The 18,613-nt window shown below is 43.3% G+C and overlaps 1 protein-coding gene across 4 annotated transcripts in view; it reads right to left on the reverse strand.

Annotated features, from left to right (window-relative positions):
- The window catches only part of ESRP2 (epithelial splicing regulatory protein 2), a 162,131-nt gene that overhangs the window by 40,462 nt on the left and 103,056 nt on the right, over positions 1-18,613 (reverse strand). For 3 of the 4 annotated variants that reach the window (XM_033942393.1, XM_033942392.1, XM_033942395.1), the window contains exon 15: positions 10,315-10,492. In XM_033942393.1, coding sequence (XP_033798284.1) covers positions 10,315-10,492 — 178 coding nt within the window. Of the gene's footprint in view, positions 1-8,199; positions 8,345-10,314; positions 10,493-18,613 lie in introns of those variants that run through there. The other variant, XM_033942394.1, reaches the window with a different exon arrangement.

The raw sequence follows: 18,613 nt of genomic DNA on the forward strand, positions 1-18,613 counted from the left end.
AAATTGTAATTGGCTTCCTGCAATCAGATTACCAGCTATCATCACTATTTAAAATAATAATAATTTTTTGGACTAGAGACACGTAATGGAGCAGAGAGTGGCTCACTGATTAAAGCTACAGCCTCAGCACCCTGATGTTGTGGGTTCAAACTAATGCTGTTCCTTGTGACCCTGGGCAGGTCACTTGATCCCCCCATTGCCCCAGGTACTTTAGATCAGTGGTTCCCAACCCTGTCCTGGAGGACCACCAGGGCAGATGGGTTTTGGGGATAGCCCTAATGAATATGCATGGGGCAGATTTGCATGCCTGTCACCTCCATTATATGCAAATATCTCTCATGCATATTCATTAGGGCTATCCCAAAAACCAGACAGGCCCGATGGTCCTCCAGGACAGGGTTGGGAACCACTGCATTAGATAGATCGTTAGCCCACCAGAAGAGGCAAGGAAAAATGCTTGAGTACCTGAATAAATTCATGTAAACTGTTCAGAGCTTCCTTGGGAGAATGGTCTAGAAAATTAACTAAAAATAGTCATTTCTGGAACTCATTTGTACCCTCTGACAGGACGAGTCCATGTACAGACTGTTAAAAGCCAACAGCAGTACTCTGAAAAGCTTTTAAAAATTAGCTTAAACAACATTTGTATTCAAAGAGGAACAGTAAAGGAAGAATACCTAAGCTACTGGAACAACTGTTTGTTTACATTTGCTCAGCTATTTGTTTAACATAAAAAATCCGGTAGCGAACATTTTCTATCTGATTAATCTTCCTGGAGGACATGCTGGTATTTTTCTTTTCCACTATGTAAACCCCCCAAGGGGTTAAAAATATATGAATCCTGGGGCTCATGGAGAAAATTAAAATAAGAAATTTAAAAGTGAAAAATGTTCCCTGAAAGTAGGAAACAAAAGAAAAGAAGTTTATCTATTTAGTTTTTTTTCTGTGGCTTTTCATTTTGCAGGTTTTCAAAGAATGTTCTCTGCTACCTGCACTCAGCTGATTCTGTTACAGTAGCAAGATTCTGTAGCCCACAGTTGAAGCTGTTTGGGAGGGAGACGTTGTGAGAGGCAGCTGTGTACTAGAAACTAGTGCTGCCCGATTTCCGATTCAATTCGCTTTGGGTGAATCGATTCGAATCACACCTTCCCCCCACGGCAAAACCCCCCCCCCCCCACGGCAAAAACAAAACAAAACAAAAAACGGCCTCCCAATTCAGTGACTGACCCTCGCCCCAAAAGCAGGATCAGTAGCGCTGCCTCTTGCTGGCCGGCCGCTGCAGCTCTTGCTTTAGGGGATGAGGTGGGAGGGTCAGTCAAGAAGTGCTGCAGTCAGTGTCCTCCATCTTCCCCTCTGGCCTCCCGCTCTTACATTTACCTAATTACAGCAGCAGAGCAGCCTACAGAGAAGATCACCGGTACTTTAGCCATCCTTGCAGGCTGCTATCAGCCTCCGGAGCTGTCGTTCTCTCTGCTGCAGAGGCCGATGGCAGCCTGCAAGGATCGCTACAGATCCGGCGATCCTCTCTGCAGGCTGCTCCGCTGCTGTAATTAAGTAAAAGTAAGACTGGGAGGCCCGGGGGGAATATGCCATACTGGGAGGGAGGGGGGAAGAAATAATGGGTCTATAAACAGAAGATAGGGAGAAAGATGGTTGACAATGGGATTTAGGGAAGGAAGGAATAGAAAAGGAGAGAAGTTGGACACAAGGGATGGGGTGGGGGTGGGAATAGAGATACTGGATAGGAGGTAGTTGGGAAGAGAAAGGGAGAACTCGTAGACCCTGGGGTGGTGGGGAAGGAGGGAGAGATGCTGGATGAAAGGGTAGTTGAGAAAAGGAGAGATGGTGGATATGGGGATGGGGGGTCCATCGCTGCAACTGTGGGGGTGGAGATGAAAAAAAGGAAAGATGCCAGACCTCTGGGGGAGGGAAGGGAAACAGAAGGGGAGGACAGTGATGGAAGATGGATGGTTAGCACGAAGAAAGAAGGAGACCCTGGCAAGCGAGTTATCAGAAGACAACCAGAGCCTGGGACCAACATGATACAAATAAAGACCAGACAACACAAGGTAGAAAAAAATCATTTTATTTTCTGTTTTGTGATTATAATGTCATATTTGAAGCATGTATCCTGCCAGAGCTGGTGATAGACTGCAAACGTGAGCTAGGATTTAACAGAGAGGAAAAGTCTTTTTTGTTTGTTTATTTTGTTTACACCACAGCACCAGTGTGGGTAGGAGAGGGCAAAGGGGGTAAAAAGGCTATAAAATAAACCCAACAGGATGTTTGAAAAAAAACACCCAATGGGGCAGGAAAATCGATTGAATAGGCTGAATCAAATCAAAATTTTTTTCCTGAATCGGACAGCACTACTAGAAACTGCCTTAGTCAAAGTTATATTTTGTAGGTAAAACTTGAATTTTGAGAGTTTGTGGAGTTAAACAATACAGAGCTCGCGGGATTATTTGGCTCCGAGCATGCGATTGTTTGAATTTAAAAGCTTATCTAAGGAATTGAGTTTTTGTGAAGCTGCTGGTTTTTATGGAGGTTTTGATCAATGATTTCAGTTTCCGTTAAAATTGAAACCATATAATTTAACAGACCTTTAAGTAATCTTTTCGTTGGTTGTTAAAGGAAGCCAATATGCTTTCTACTTCTTAGCCTGAAGTAAAAGCAACTCAGCTTCTGTTCAGGAAAATTTTAAGGAAGTTCTCTTTGAATTGTGCCAAATATATATATAGCCCAGGGAAGCCAAAAGGTTGGACACCCCTACATTAAACAATCATTTTCTCCCATCCTCATCTTATGAATTAATATTTTCAAATTTGAAAAAGGCTTTTCAGGCTTCTGTATATTCCACTATAATGTAGGGGGTGTCCAACCTTTTGGCTTCCCTGGGCCGCATTGGCTGAAAAAATTTTTCTGGGGCCGCACAAACATGCAAATGGTGCAGGAAGACAGAGGAGGGAGTGGGCAAGACGGTAAACACCCAGGGGCAGCAGAAGAAAACACTGCATCGCCCTCAACTGGGGCCGCACAAAATACTTCACGGGGGTGGGGTACAACTATATATTGACTAACGGTCAATGGTCTTCTTCATAAAGCATATGGGGACAAAGATCTCAATATGTATATTTTGGAAGAAAAGCTGGAGATGGGAAATATGATAGAGATGCAAATACCTACATGCAATAAATGCACATGAGGCGAGTTTCTCAATTGAAAGGAAATTAGAAGCAGAAGTAACCTCAGAAATTACTTGTGAATGCATGGAACAGTTTTCCAAGTGGAGGTGGTGAAGAAAAATGTATCTGAATTCAAGAAAGATCCAATGTACCGTATTATACTTGAATATAAACAGAGGTAACCTTTATCCCCCACAAAAAGGTTGACTTGAATATAAATCAGGGATGGGAGTAGAGTGGGGGTGGGGGTGTTTATATTCAAGTGCAATGCCCTGCTAGATCTGCTTCCAGCCCGACCCAATTACACCCCCCTCCCTCTCCGCTAGGGTCTGCACCCCTGGTTGCCCTTCCTCCCTGCTCTGAATCTAGCCTCCTCCCTTACTCCCTTGTCTGTCATGTCAGTCTCTGCACCCAGTCCCCCTCCCTCCCTGTCAGGCTCTGCATCCAACCCCTTCACTCACTCACTCCCCTGCCAGCCTCTATACTCAGCCTCTCTCCTTCCTGGCATGTTCTGTCCCCTGTCCTTCTCCCTTCCGATACCTCACAGGCCTCCAACGGGCCTACCATAAGACCTGGTGGTCCAGGACAGGAGGGATCTCTCCCGTCTCCTGCTCCAGCCATCTTTAACAATTTTTAATCTCCCTCCCACCCCCACCCCCTCCTTGTGTACCTTTTAAATCCCTAGTGGTCCAGTGGTAGGCCGGGACAGGAGGGATTCCTTCCGTCTCTTGCCCTGGCCGACTTTAAACAACTGTTATCTCCCTCCCACTCCCTCTGCGTATCTGTTAAGATCCCAGTGGTTCAGAAGTGAACCACTGCAGGAGCAATCTTCCTTCACTCCTGCTCATGCAGAGCCGCTAGCTAATTGAGTTTGGCGATGAGTCAAGAGAATCAGATTTGAGAGGGAGACTTGTTGCCAATACGAGTGGAGGAGAGAGGAAGAAAAGTTGGACTCATGGAGGGACAGAGAAAGATGTTGGTTGGCGAGTGGAATGAGGTCTAGAGGAGAGGAAGCATGCAGGACAGAAAGAAAGAAAAATATTGGATGCACAGTCAGAAGGAAGTGCAACCAGAGACTTATGAAATCACCAAAGGTAGGAAAAATGATTTTATTTTCAATTTATTGATCAAAATGTATCAGTTTTGAGAATTTATATCTGCTGTCCATATTTTGCACTATATTTGTCTATTTTTCTATAGTTTTTACTGAGGTGATATTGCATATTTTAAAAAGTCATCTGCCTTGACCTCTTTGAAAAAACCACAAGTATAAATTATTAACATTTTCTGTGCGTTCAGTGTGCTTTTTAATTTTTGTGGTTACCGTTATGTATTAATAAGATTATATTGTGTGTATATAAAAAATGGATGGAAGAAATTGCATTACAATTAGTACTATTATTATGGGGGTGGAGTCAGGGGTGGAGCTGGGGCGGAGCTTGGGTGGGGGTACTCTGTTGGTATTTGCTAGGCTTAGGGGGTACTTGGCTTGAAAAAGTTGAGAAACACCAATGTAGAACATGACTTAAGAGCACTGTTCCCTCTAAGGTAAGTGGGTGTCCTCCAACCGCATTGTTACCAGTAGGGAATGATGCTTCAATATTGTGTCTCCAATCGCCAGGGCAAACAGGCTCCCTGGAGTCTGAATGAGTTTGCCTCTCCTTTACTATTGAAAATGTGATAGTGAAACAGCACCCCCCACTGGTAGGGCTGAAGGTGGAGGATTTCCACTCAGCTTAGAGCAGGGGTCTCAAAGTCCCTCCTTGAGGGCCGCAATCCAGTCGGGTTTTCAGGATTTCCCCAATGAATATGCATGAGATCTGTGTGCATGCATTGCTTTCAAAGCATATTAATTGGTGAAATCCTGAAAACCTGACTGGATTGTGGCCCTCAAGGAGGGATTTTGAGATCTCTGGCTTAGCGGGAACAGTGCTTAAGAGCACCATTTCAATCCCAAGCTATGAAGCAAGATTTAGAGTAGATTTCTGTCTAAACCAAGTATGGGTATTTTCTTGCTTTGTTGCTAGTGGGTCACATTAATTGCTTCTGCTTTCACTTGGGATCAGAGTGTCCCACCTTAGAATACCAGCCAAGATCATAAGAGAAATCCAACCAACAGGCAAGAGCCACCTTGCAGCAACCCGAGTTCAAGCTTCTTCCCGATTTCAAGCTTGTTCTTCAACATGGTCTTAGCCTGGTATGAGACTAAACTTACCAAAAGAAAATAAAAATACTTCTGTAAAACAGCAACAATGGTCAGAAACAGCACAAGCAAATAAACTAGAACCATAGAAACATGACGGCAGATAAAGGCCAAATGGCCCATCCTCTTTAATTTTCAAATCAGGACATCCCAGTATCTGCACCTATAGTTAAGTGCCCAGGATATAAAAATCAAGCCCTTTCCCTAGCTCCCGTACAGCCTAGAAGTGAAGTGGGATTAAATTATCTGAGGTTGGATTATGCTGAACTGTTCCTTTTTCACGCATCCATTTTAGTTTCCACGTTCCCTCAGCAAAATATGTTAAGTCTACAGCAGGCATTAGTGGTGGAAGAGGAGCACAGGGACGACATAAAGATACACCACTACTACATGAACTATCTTCACTGTCTTTCCTCATACAGTATACTTAAACTGAGCAGATAATACATAAATTCAGGCATATAGAAGCAGAACTTACTTAAAAATAATTCTAATCCTCTCTATCCTCCATTCTAAGCAGAGTACAAATTCACATGCATGCATACATAATACAAAGAGATATTAGGGGTATGCTTTATTATAATACATTTACTCCCTCCCCTTTTACTAAACCGCGATAGCATTTTGTAGCACAGGGAGCCGTGCTGAATGCTGCGCACTGCTCCCGACACTCATACGAACTTTATGAGCGTCGGCAGCAGCGCAGAGCATTCAGTTCAATAAGATTTTTATTGAGTTTTACAAATACCTAAGCATAATGTACTTCATGAAAATAGCACCACAACAGAAGCAATACAATACAGAAAGAAAGAAAATAATAATACATAACAAGGCATAATATCACAGTAGAACATAGTCAATAAAAGTGTACGTCAAACATAAAAGGGGCTCAGTGAAAGAGTAGCAAAGCGGTGCAAGAATATGATACTAGCTGTGAATACGATTTCCAAGCAACCCATTTGTAGAGACAAAGAAGTCATCCAGATGACTGATAAGGCGGAGTGGCATAGTCCAAAAGAGGAGCCCAGAATCTTTCAAATTTTTTTTGTTGCACGCATCCGCTCAGCAGCAATGCGTTCATATTTGGCTACCAAATTTTCCACCAGGCACTTTGCTCAGCAGCAGCTAAATTCTTCCAGTTGGAGAGGATGATTTTGATTGCAATGAGAATCAGTATGTGTAGTAAGTTATTTTCTTCCTCAGCAATAGGCAGTTGGGTCTCAGCGCCCCCAACAATAAGGACGGCATATGAGAGAGGGCTGGTAATCGGAAGAAGAGCACAAATGTCCGCCCATATTCTTTTCCAATAATCATGGATACGAGGGCATTCAACAACATATGACCAGCGTACCGGCTGAATTGTTGCAGGACCAGCAACGATCATCCACTTTGGATCAAGCTTCGATCTTCGACTAGGTGTCCAGTTAGCCCTATGTAGTAGGAAGTAAGAGGTCTGAAGAAACGATGCCAACTTACATACTTTAGAGGTACAAGACTATAATAATTTCCAGGCATCCTCAGAGATATCAATCGGTAGTTCTTCACTCCATCTAGAATCGATAGTGTGAGACCTCTCTGCCCTCTTCAACCAAAAAACCTTGTACCACTGAGATGCCTCTTTCCTTCTGAATGACAGTAAAGAGCAGAGAGCCATAAGGTCCTGTGTTTTATCCATAATAGGCTTGGAGTGCAAGAACGCTTGCATAGCATGCCTGCGTTGTAACCACTGATAGTGGCAATGAGACGGCAAGCCAAAACAGTCCCAAAGCGATTCAAAGGTAGCCCAACAATCCTCATCGAATAATTGATTTATTCGCCACATGCCAGCCCTTTGCCATAATTTCCAGTCACTCACACTATTTTGGATCCTAATAGCATCATTCTTCCAGATCGACGAGTATCGTGTGGATAACCATGGAGTGTTTAGTAATTTCTAAATCTCCTTAATGACCGTTTTCATTGATAGTAGCAAGGGGTCTTTTACCAGCAGCATTTTTAGAGGATGCCATGAAGGGCAGGCACTGTAAGGAGGAGAGTCAGTTACGTTCCTTTTAAAATTTGAGCCATACACAATCATCTCTCTGAGAACCATTACATAACAACCATCGAGCGCCTTGGTGGAGTAGAAAGCATTCAATGCGGCTCCCTGTGCTAAAAACCTCTTATTGTGGTTTAATAAAGGGAGGGTTAGTTTGTTAGCATGCCTTGATTTAAGTGTGCTAAATTGATTTTAACAGGTGTTTTATGCATGTTAATTCATAGGTTAAAACTAGTAAGAATACATTAAGAAGTGTAAAAGTGTGAAAATTACCAAAAACATTTGCAAGAAAAATGCCCAAATGTACAAAAAACAAACAATGCCTTCTGCACCGCCTAATAGATGTAATGCAAGGCTTGTCCCTTCACAGATGTAAAAGCAATAGAAGCAATGTTTAAAAAATAAAACCAACTAAACAAAGAAAAGCCTAGGGAAGTGTTTCTCTTTCTGGCCATGAAGCCTGCAGGATATACAGATAAGTAGTGTACCATGGCAAAAGATGCTTGGTCCTGATAAGGTGCTATGTGACAAAGCAAAACAAGTGAGAAATGCTGCAGTCCTGACCACCACCAAAAGCAGCGGTATGCATGAATCGGTACATTTGTGGGAGCAAAATAGTGGCAATGACTGCTGTTGCACACCACCACTGATACAGGTCACCTGAGAGCTATCTATAAGTTTGAGTTGCCCTTGATCAAGAGATTTATGCTGACCTGATAATTCCGTCAGTCAATTGAGAAATAAATCACAAAAAAGATTTTTAAAAACACTTCAAAACTTAGGCAAAGGTCTTTTGTATTTGTAGGAGAAGCGCATTTCTCTTTAAAACAGTATTGAATGTAGTAGCTGGTATTGAGATCTGTTTATTTTGTAGTGCAGTAGTTTACGGTAAGCAGAGAACCTGCATGTAAAACTCACCTAAAAAAAAAAAAATCAAGAGTTTACATGGCAAAGATATGTTGAAGTTAATCTTTTATCTTCTCCGAATACTAACTGTGGATAGAAGCTATGAAAAGAGAGTGATTTGCTCAGAACCAAAATGGAACCAATACCCACTTACCACTGTCTAAAATGTTCTTCATGCCTTTCCATTAGAAACTCAAAGTTAGTTACACCAGGATGCTTTAGATTATTCTTGGTCCCCAGAGGACTTAATTAAGTTTATCGCAGAAGCAAAGGAAGATAAAAGTAAATTGCTCAAGGTCACAAGAAGCATCAGTATGGATTTGAACACCAGCTGCTCCAGCTCTCAGGTTACTGCTTTAACTCCTCCACTTTTTCCAGGGAGCGATTGTAAAACTACTACATTTTAATGTGTAATATTCTATTTCAGTCATGATTTGTGGGTTTTCCTCAACAGCTTGAAATGAACAAACCTGTCGTCATTCAGAATTAATATTAGATTTAGTCAGGATACTAACCTGATTATAGGTTTTTGTGTTTTGCAAAAATTAGCAAAATGTTTTGTCATGTCACTTTCTTCTGAAACAACCTTTTCACTTGGTCCTCCACATCCTCATTGGCCACTCACATCCTCCTTCCCCTGCCCCTGTACCTCTTAAAATCTTTGCCAGTGTGAGCAACTATTCTAGCCTGCTGCTTGCACTAGCCTGGCTCCCTCTGAAATCACTTCCGGGTCATGGGGCCAGGAAGCGACATCAGAGGGAAAGCCAGTGCGAGCAGCAGGCTGCTCACACTGGCGAAGATTTAAAGAGGTACAGGGGCAGGGGAAGGAGGATGTGAGTGACCAATGAGGATGTGGAGGACCAAGTGAAAAGGTTATTTCAGAAGAAAGTGACATGACAAAACATTTAGCTAATTTTTGCAAAACACAAAAACCTATAATCAGGGGGGACACAAGTGTGATGTGGGGGTGCAGAAGCATGGAGAGGAGGGCGCAGAGAGGTGCCACCGCCCTGGGCGCCTCCTACCCTTGCTATACTACTGCCCTGCAAGTCAGGTTTTCAGGATATTCACTACAAGTATTCACAAGATAAATTTGCATATGATGGAGGCAGAGCATGCAAATTTCTCTCAAGCATATTCATTGTGGATGTCTTGAAAACCAGACTGGCTTAGTAGAAACATAGAAACATAGAAATTGATGGCAGAAAAGGGCCATAGCCCATCGAGTCTGCCCATACCAATGACCCACTCCCTGACTTTTACTCCCTTATAGATCCCACGTGAATATCCCATTTTCTCTTAAAATCTGACACGCTGTTGGCCTCAATCACCTGCTGAGGCAGCTCGTTCCAATGATCGACCACCCTTTCGGTGAAGAAGTACTTTCTAGCATCACCTTGAAATTTCCCTCCCCTGATTTTCAGCGAGTGTCCTCTGGTTACCGAGGGCCCTGTAAGACTGAAGATATCATCTTTCACCTCTATACGCCCCGTGATATACTTAAAGGTCTCAATCATGTCCCCCCTCTCTCTTCGCTCCTCCAGTGAGTACATCCGCAGTTTTTTTAGCCTTTCTTCATACGTGAGATCCCTGTCCAGAGGACTGGGCTGAGAGACTCTGGTCTACGACCAGAGGTTATTTTCTCTTTCTTAACTACCAGATTGTATACATGACTTAGAAATATAGGTACAGTTGATTAAATAATAAATGCTTCAATTGCTCTCTGGATTAGCCATCTTGCACAGGTTCTATAACAAACTTAGGTTAATGTCCAATACAGAAAGAGTGGGAAAAAAAAAAAGTTAAGCAATTTTAGAAACTCACAAAAAAATGATACTCCAGTAGAATAAAAAAACTCTCTAAATGTCATCTAAAACCTAATTCACTACCTAATATTGAAATAAACACACCCACTGCAGTAGACAGCTTTACCACTGTGCCAAATGAATCCCCAAATCAAGGCTGAGTGGTAGACTACTAACCTGATATCCCTGGAAGAAACTGAGGATCTCTTTCATTCCGGTGTTGTATGGCAAGCCTTGCATACGGACTAATGCACCAGGCTGAGGCACTACTGGAGTGTGTGATGCGGAGGCAGCAGCAGCTAGAGATGCCGGGGGAGCAGCAATATATCCTACTGTGGTTGGTGAAACTGGAGGGCTGGGGAGAAGAAAAAAAAACCCCATAATAGATGAGGGTTGTTGGTTTTTTTTAAATGTCAGAAACCAGCACATTTGCCCAATTAAAGCAGTCAGCCTGCAGTTATCAAGCAAATCCCCAGGATAATAGCATCTAAGATTTTCAGAAGCATGTCTTACTTTTACAGAACTTTTCCAATATATTTACAAACATATCTCATTGAAATTCTGGGGAAAATGTGAGAAAAGCCAGAACCACAAGTACCCTCCGTCAGGCTTGATCTTGGGCAAAACTCTCCATGGTTGAACATATGCATTAAACGGTGACAAAGCAGCTTTGAAAATATGTTTTCAGATTTTTCAGTCACAACCAAAAATACTCAGTCTCCGTGACATTACAATATAACCTCCTGGAGGTTTCAGCTGAACTGGCCTATTTCCATATAGAAACATAGAAACTGACGGCAGAAAAGGGCCACGGCCCATCTAGTCTGCCCACACCAATAACCCACCCTTACCTACCTCTATGAAGAGATCCCATGTACCAATCCCATGTTTTCTTAAAATCTGGCATGCTTCTGGCCTCAACTACCTGCAGTGGAAGATCATTCCAGCGATCAATCACTCTTTCGGTGAAGAAATATTTTCTGGTGTCACCATGAAATTTCCCACCCCTGAGTTTCAGCGATGCCCTCTCGTTGCCGTGGGCCCCCTGAGAAAAAAGATATCTTCTTCCACCTCGATACGGCCCATGACATATTTGAATGTCTCGATCATGTCTCCCCTCTCTCTGCATTTCTTGAGTGAGTATAGCTGCAACTTATCCAGCCGTTCCTCATACGGGAGATCCTTGAGTCCCGAGACCATTCGGGTGGCCATTCGCTGAACCGACTCAACTCTCAGCACATCTTTGCGGTAATGTGGCCTCCAGAATTGTATACAGTATTCCAGATGGGGGTCTCACCATGGATCTGTACAACGGCATTATGACCTCGGGCTTCTGGCTGTCGAAACTTCTGCGGATACAACCTATGATTTGTCTAGCCTTGGATGAAACTTTCTCCACTTGATTGGCAGTCTTCATGTCTTCACTAATGATTACCCCCAAGTCACGTTCTGCTACAGTCCTTGCTAGGGTCTCTCCATTTAGGGAGTAAGTCTGGCCTACATGGCCTTCTAAGCACAAAGGAACATAAGAATTGCCGCTGCTGGGTCAGACCAGTGGTCCATCGTGCCCAGCAGTTGGCTCACGTGGCAGCCATTAGGTCAAAGACCAGTGCCCCAACTGAGACTAGCCTTACCTGCGTACGTTCTGGTTCAGCAGGAACTTGTCTAACTTTGTCTTGAATCCCTGAAGGGTGTTTTCCCCTATAAGCCTCCGGAAGAGCGTTCCAGTTTTCTACACTAACTTGAAGGCCTTTCTTTTTAAAGACGCATTTGGAGAATAACAGTCCTTTTAAGAACGGCAATGGAAACTTGTTCCTTGCCTTTTTTAATCATTTTAACCTATTTTACAAAAGTACCAGACTATTTATTTTTTTGTTCCCCTCCCTTTTGTTTTGATTCTTCTCCCTCTCTTTCTCATTATACAAATGAATTTCTACCCTTCTCCATTTTGTATCGGTATGTTAATATTTGTCTGTGCTTTTGATCATTTGTAATATTAATTAAAATTTGTTTTTAACTCATGCCCTTTTTATTTTTTGTTTTTATATTATGTAAAACCGCTTTGAATTTTGATAAGGCGGTATATCAAATTTTTAAATAAACCTGAAACCTGAAGAACTTCCTTACGTTTGCACGGAATCTATCCCCTTTTAACTTTAGAGTGCTCTCTCGTTCTCTCTGCCTTGGAGAGGGTGAACAACTTGTCTTTATCTACTAAGTCTATTCCCTTCATTATCTTGAATGTTTCGATCATGTCCCCTCTGTCTCCTCTTTACAAGGGAGAAGAGGCCCAGTTTCTCTAGTCTCTCACTTTACGGCAACTCCTCCAGCCCCTTAACCATTTTCATTGCTCTTTTTTGGACCCTTTCGAGTAGTACAGTGTCCTTCTTCATGTACGGCGACCAGTGCTTGTTGCAGTATTCCAGGTGAGGGCGTACCATGGCCCGGAATAGCAGCATAATAACCTTCTCCGATCTGTTTGCGATCCACTTCTTAATCATTCCTAGCATTCTGTTCACCCTTTTTGCCACCACGCATTGCACGGATGGCTTCATTGACTTGTCAACCAGTACTCTCAAGTCTCTTTCCTGGGGGGTCTCTCCCATGTACTGCACCGGACATCCTGTATTCGTGTATAAGATTTTTGTTACCAACATGCATCATCTTAGACTTATCCACATTAAACTACATTTGCGATGTTGCGGCTCATTTCTCGAGCATGTTTATGTCACATTGTAGGTCTTCGCAATCCTCCTGCATCTTCACTAGTCTGAATAACTTCACATCATCTGCAAATTTAATCAACTCACTCGTCATACCAATTTCCAGGTCGTTTATAAATATGTTGAAGAGCACATGTCCAAGCACCGAACCCTGCAGCACTTCACTCCATGAGCATGAAAAAAAAAAATTATTCTGTGCTCCTAGGTTTCTCATCATGTTTGACATTTTCTACTACCCACTTACTACCTTAACATTCAATTTTGGACCCCAAATTAGGGTTACCAGATGTCCAGATTTAACCAGACATGTCCTCTTTATAGAGGAATGTGCAGGTATCCGGGAAAAGCGTTGGAGCTCAGGGCCACATCTGGAGGGCTTTTGCACATGCGTGGATGTGATGCGATGACATGTATGCAAGTATGCATGTAACATCACGTAGAATCTGTGCACATGCAGACAACCTTCAGATGCAGCCCCATAGAGATGAGGTTTGTTTGGGGCCAGGGTTGGGAGGCGGAACAGGGCAGGGTTGTGGACAGAACTGGACGGGGTTACACATCTTTATTTTTAAAAAAACAAATCTTTTGTAAATTACATATGAATCCAGACCTCCAAACTGCCCTTCTGTAAACAACCAGAATACCCAATTTCAAGCCAACTTAAGCACATAAGCACGGCCTCTGCCGAGTCAGACCATAGGTCAATCATGCCCAGCAGTCCGCTCCCGCGGCGGCCCCCCAGGTCAATGACCTGTAGTGATCTATTACTCAAGAGCATTTTGTCTTGTATAGTAACCCTCTAATTGTACCCCTGGATTCCCTTACCCTTCAGGAATTCGTCCAACCCCTTTTTGAAACCCAAAACCGTACTCTGCTCAACCACCCCCTCTGGAAGCGCATTCCAGATGTCCACCATCCTCTGGGCGAAGAACTTCTTCCTAGCATTTGTTCTAAACCTATCTCCCTTCAATTTTTTTGAGTGTCCTCTAGTTCTTGTTGCCCCCGCCAGTCTGAAGAACCTGTCTCTCTCTACCTTCACTATACCCTTCATGATCTTATAAGTTTCTATCATATCCCCTCTAAGTCTCCTCTTTTCCAGGGAAAAGAGCCCCAACTTCTCCAGCCTCTCAGCATACGAGAGGTTTTCCATGCCCTTTATCATTTTTGTCGCTCTTCTCTGGACCCTCTCGAGTATCGCCATATCTTTCTTTAGGTACGGCGACCAGTACTGGACGCAGTACTCCAGATGCGGTCGCACCATTGCCTTGTACAGCGGGAGGATAATTTCCTTGGTTCTGGTAGTGATACCTTTTTTGATAATGCCCAACATTCTGTTCGCCTTTTTTGAGGCCGCTGCGCATTGTGCTGCTGGTTTCATTGTTTTATCCACCAAAACCCCCAAGTCCTTTTCTAGGTTGCCTTTTCCCAATGTCATCCCCCCCATCATGTAGTTGTACATCAGGTTCCCTTTCCCTATGTGCATAACTTTACATTTCTCCACATTAAAACTCATCTGCCATTTATCTGCCCACTCACTCAGTTTGTCCATATCCCTTTGGAGTTTTTTACATTCCTCTACAGATCTAACCTTACCGGAGAGTTTTGTGTCATCCGCAAATTTTATAACTTCACACTTTGTCCCTGTTTCCAAGTCATTAATAAATATATTGAATAGCAGCGGTCCCAGCACTGACCCTTGTGGGATGCCACTTGTGACCCCTTTCCAGTCAGAATAGTGTCCCTTTACTCCTACCCTCTGTTTCCTGTTTGCCAACCAGTTTTTGATCCATCTGTGTATGTCCCCTTCCACCCCGTGGTTCCACAGTTTCCTTAGAAGGCGCTCATAAGATACCTTGTCGAAGGCTTTCTGGAAGTCTAGGTATACTATATCTATGGGGTCACTTTTGTCCAAATGTCCGCTTATCCCCTCGAAGAAGTGCAGTAGGTTTGTTTGGCAGGATCTTCCAGTACAGAAACCATGCTGGCTTGTTCTCATCAGCTTATTTTTTTCTATGTGCTCACTGATACTGTTCTTGATCAATGATTCGGCCATCTTCCTCGGAACTGAGGTCAAGCTGACCGGTCTATAATTCCCCGGGTCGCCTCTGGTTCCTCCTTTACCTGCTACTGGTTCGGCCTCCAATGTCGATTCAGTGCTAGAGAATTAGCTACACAGCAGCATTACACTATTAAATGTTGGAATTCATTGCCCTATGAGATAAGACTACTGTCGGGCTTGCTGCAGTTCAGGAAATTGGTGAAAATTGTTTTATTCGAACTAATTTTTGGCCCATAATCTTTAGCTGTTTTACTGCAATCATTTAATTTTAAATAGTTTAGTATTATTTTTGTGTGTAATTTTAGGGTTGAGTTTAGTGTTAGGTATTTTGTTATTGTATATTTTACGATGTTGTATGTTTAGAGAATATGTATGTTCTTTTGTTACCTGCCTAGAATTGTAGGATAACCATACATAGAAACCGGTATGGAGTGTTTTCAAAAAGCTTCAATCAAGTATGAGTATGCCTCAGCCCCACTACTCCACCGCTGTACTAGCTCTTGACTGCGGAGAGATTTATGTGGCACTTCATCATTGGCCGCTCATAATCATTTTAAACCTACTATTGCTATTTTGTCAAAAATAGGCTTGTCAAAAATGCCAATGGTGCTTACTGACCATTGAAGGGGGAATCGTGGAAAGTTCCGGGGAGAAATGTGACTTTACACTCTAAGTCTTACACGGACTGTACTACTCAAGACGTTATATACGTGATTGTGTGCCCCTGTGATTTATTATATGTGGGGCGCACATCAAGAATGATCCGTGCAAGGCTTACTGAACACAAATCACGGATTCTCCACGATGTTACTCAGGCCCCCCTGGTGTCTCACTGGAAGGCGCTGCACCATAAGGTTGAGGACATGAGATGGCGGGTCATATGTAAAGTGACAGGGAGGGATGGTGGGAAAGACCATAAGAAATTGAACCTCACTGAACAGAGACAGATATTTTCACTGAACACAGTGGAACCGTATGGGCTGAATGGGGAGATTGAGTGGATGTCTGTGATTGGTTAGGAGTTTAGCCAATGATCCTCCAGGGGCTGGATTTCCAATATGAGACAGTAGGGATATTTAAGTGCTGAGGAGAACGCCGCAGCCATTCTACTCCAGACACCAATTGAGTCGGATGACATGCTGCACCTCGGTAAGGATAGTCAGTATTTTGGCTTTAAGATAAACTGAACATTTTATGGGGGGATTGTTAGGATAAAATACACTCTAATGTCCCTCTTTATTATTTGTTTTTTAGGGAGACCCTTGACACAGCGCCTGTATGGTGCGAAACATGTTGGGTTAAACTCCCTGGCGTTGGCTGGATTAGCTATGCAATACAAGCTAAGTACAACTAAGCACAGTTGAGCTTTATAGCTAAGAAGTTTTTATAGATATGCATAAGAAAATACACAAAAAAAAATATACATAAAAAAACAATTCTGAAAAAATAGCAATAGTAGGTTTAAAATGATTATGAGCGGCCAATGATGAAGTGCCACATAAATCTCTCCGCAGTCAAGAGCTAGTACAGCGGTGGAGTGGTGGGGCTGAGGCATACTCATACTCGATTGAAGCTTTTTGAAAACACTCCATACCGGTTTCTATGTATGGTTATAGTACGTTTAGAGATCTGATTCCGGTGAATTAATATAAGAAAATACAGCCATTTTCTTAGAGGCTAGAATTGTAGGATAAGCAGGCTATAAATCATTTAAATAAATAAATAAAATTACAGTGCTTCACTACAGATGTACAGCTACTACAAAAACCACAACACTACGCAACTAGGCTTCTGCTTTAATCAGCAGGACATGAGGCAGAGATAGACCAAGACCACAGGCCATACCAATAGCAGATAACGAGGAAGTCTTGCGGATAGGTTTGTGTGGGGAGCTATTGGGGAGGAGCAAAATCAGAGGGCCAATCAGGGAGAGTTGGCTTGGAGACTGTCTTTTCCCAGTCTTTCCTATATTCAGATTTGGATTGGTGGTGTAGGGGAGAGATGAAGAGAAAGGAAAAGAAGCACAGACCAAATTTAAAAAGGCATCCAAAACATCTCATAACTAAGTTTCAGATACTAAAGTACAAAAAAAGTTGATAGTTTGTTTACACATGAAAGCACATCCCTACTATGCACTATTTTTGGTATAGACATGAATTAAATTGAATAAACCGTTTATGATTATTAGGTCAGGTTCGATACAGAAACAGAATTTTAAAAAACAGAGACCCAGCTAAAATACTAATGCCAGTTTGCAGCATAACATTTCTCTTGATTAATACAAAATATAACGACACATTTTATGAACCATGTCAAAACCTAAGGAGCTCAGAATGGTTCACAAAATCATTCAAATATCTTGAAAGTTAGTTTGTGTCAAAAATAATGCCTAAAATGCACATCAATGGAAGGGGGGCCGGTACTACAACACCCCTCCCCTCCCCCCACGGTACCTATTTTAAATCCCAGCACTTCCCTCGTGCACCTGCCTAGTCTGCATCGCTGCCTGATGGAGAGACAATGCCCAAGATCGGAGGCCATCAAATACTGCCGTTCGAGACAACTGTGCGATTCCACCGAGGCAGGAGGAGTCTAAACAGTTGAACAGGAGAACAGGGCCATGAAGTCGCCTTTAACACCACAGGGTCCTCCAGCTGAGTGGGCCAGATCCTGAGCAGAATGGCCGCCTCCCTTTCGGTGTGCAGGACTCGTATGGTCGATGCTGCTGCTGGTGGTGATGGGTGTGGGGCAGTGGTTCCCAAACCTGTCCTGAGGGACCCTCAGCCAGTCAGGTTTTCAAGATATCCCTAATGAATATGCATGAGAGAGATTTGCATACCTGTCACTTCCATTATATGCAAATCTCTCTCATGCATATTCATTAGGGATATCTTGAAAACCTGATGGGCTGGGGGTCCCCCAGGACAGGTTTGGGAACCACTGGTGTGGGGTAACGTTCCAGTGTCGGGAGCCTAGATCTCTTTCTGCCTGCCAATTCTGTCGGCCTCCTTGACTGCCACAGCATTGGCGGCTGCCGGCTACCTTCCAACTGCAGCACCGAGTTAGGGGCCCGGGGGAGGGAGCCATAGAAGTAGCTCATGCCTTGATGCAGGAGCCAAGATGGTGGTCATTCCCGCTGAAATCGGCATTGCTGGAATGACTCCCTCCCTGTTGTAACGTACTGCTAAAGCTGTTGCCACTGAAGTAGATTGAGATGCACCAATGAAACCAGAGAAAGATCTAGCAGTTCACGATAAGGACAAAAAGAGTACTGCCCCGACACATCCAGTGCATGTCGCTGACAGACGGAGCACCAGTTAGAGCATTGAGAAGTCACGCTCCCCAGCAAACAATACAGCCAGCCAACAGAGAAGCAGAACAAGGTAAAATCAAACACAGGATGCAAAGAGCAAATTGACAAGAGCCTCTTGCCACTCTGAAACCACTGTCAAGCCGGTTTTATCTATTTATTTTTCCAGTCATGTCTAAATAGGTAGACCCCTCAGAACTAAGTTTAAAAAACTCAAGGAGCCTAAGTACAGTTGAGGTCCCTGTCTGCCCTGTGCCCTGTTATGGCACACCACTAGACCACCAGAGGTGTACAGAGCCTGGCACAGAGGGGGGGACAGGGTGCAGTTCCTGGCAAGGAGTGTGGGGTTGCGTGCAGAGCCTGGCAGGGAGAATTTGGTTCAGA

The sequence above is a fragment of the Geotrypetes seraphini genome, chromosome 4 (assembly GCF_902459505.1).
Source record: "Geotrypetes seraphini chromosome 4, aGeoSer1.1, whole genome shotgun sequence".
NCBI lineage: Eukaryota > Metazoa > Chordata > Amphibia > Gymnophiona > Dermophiidae > Geotrypetes > Geotrypetes seraphini.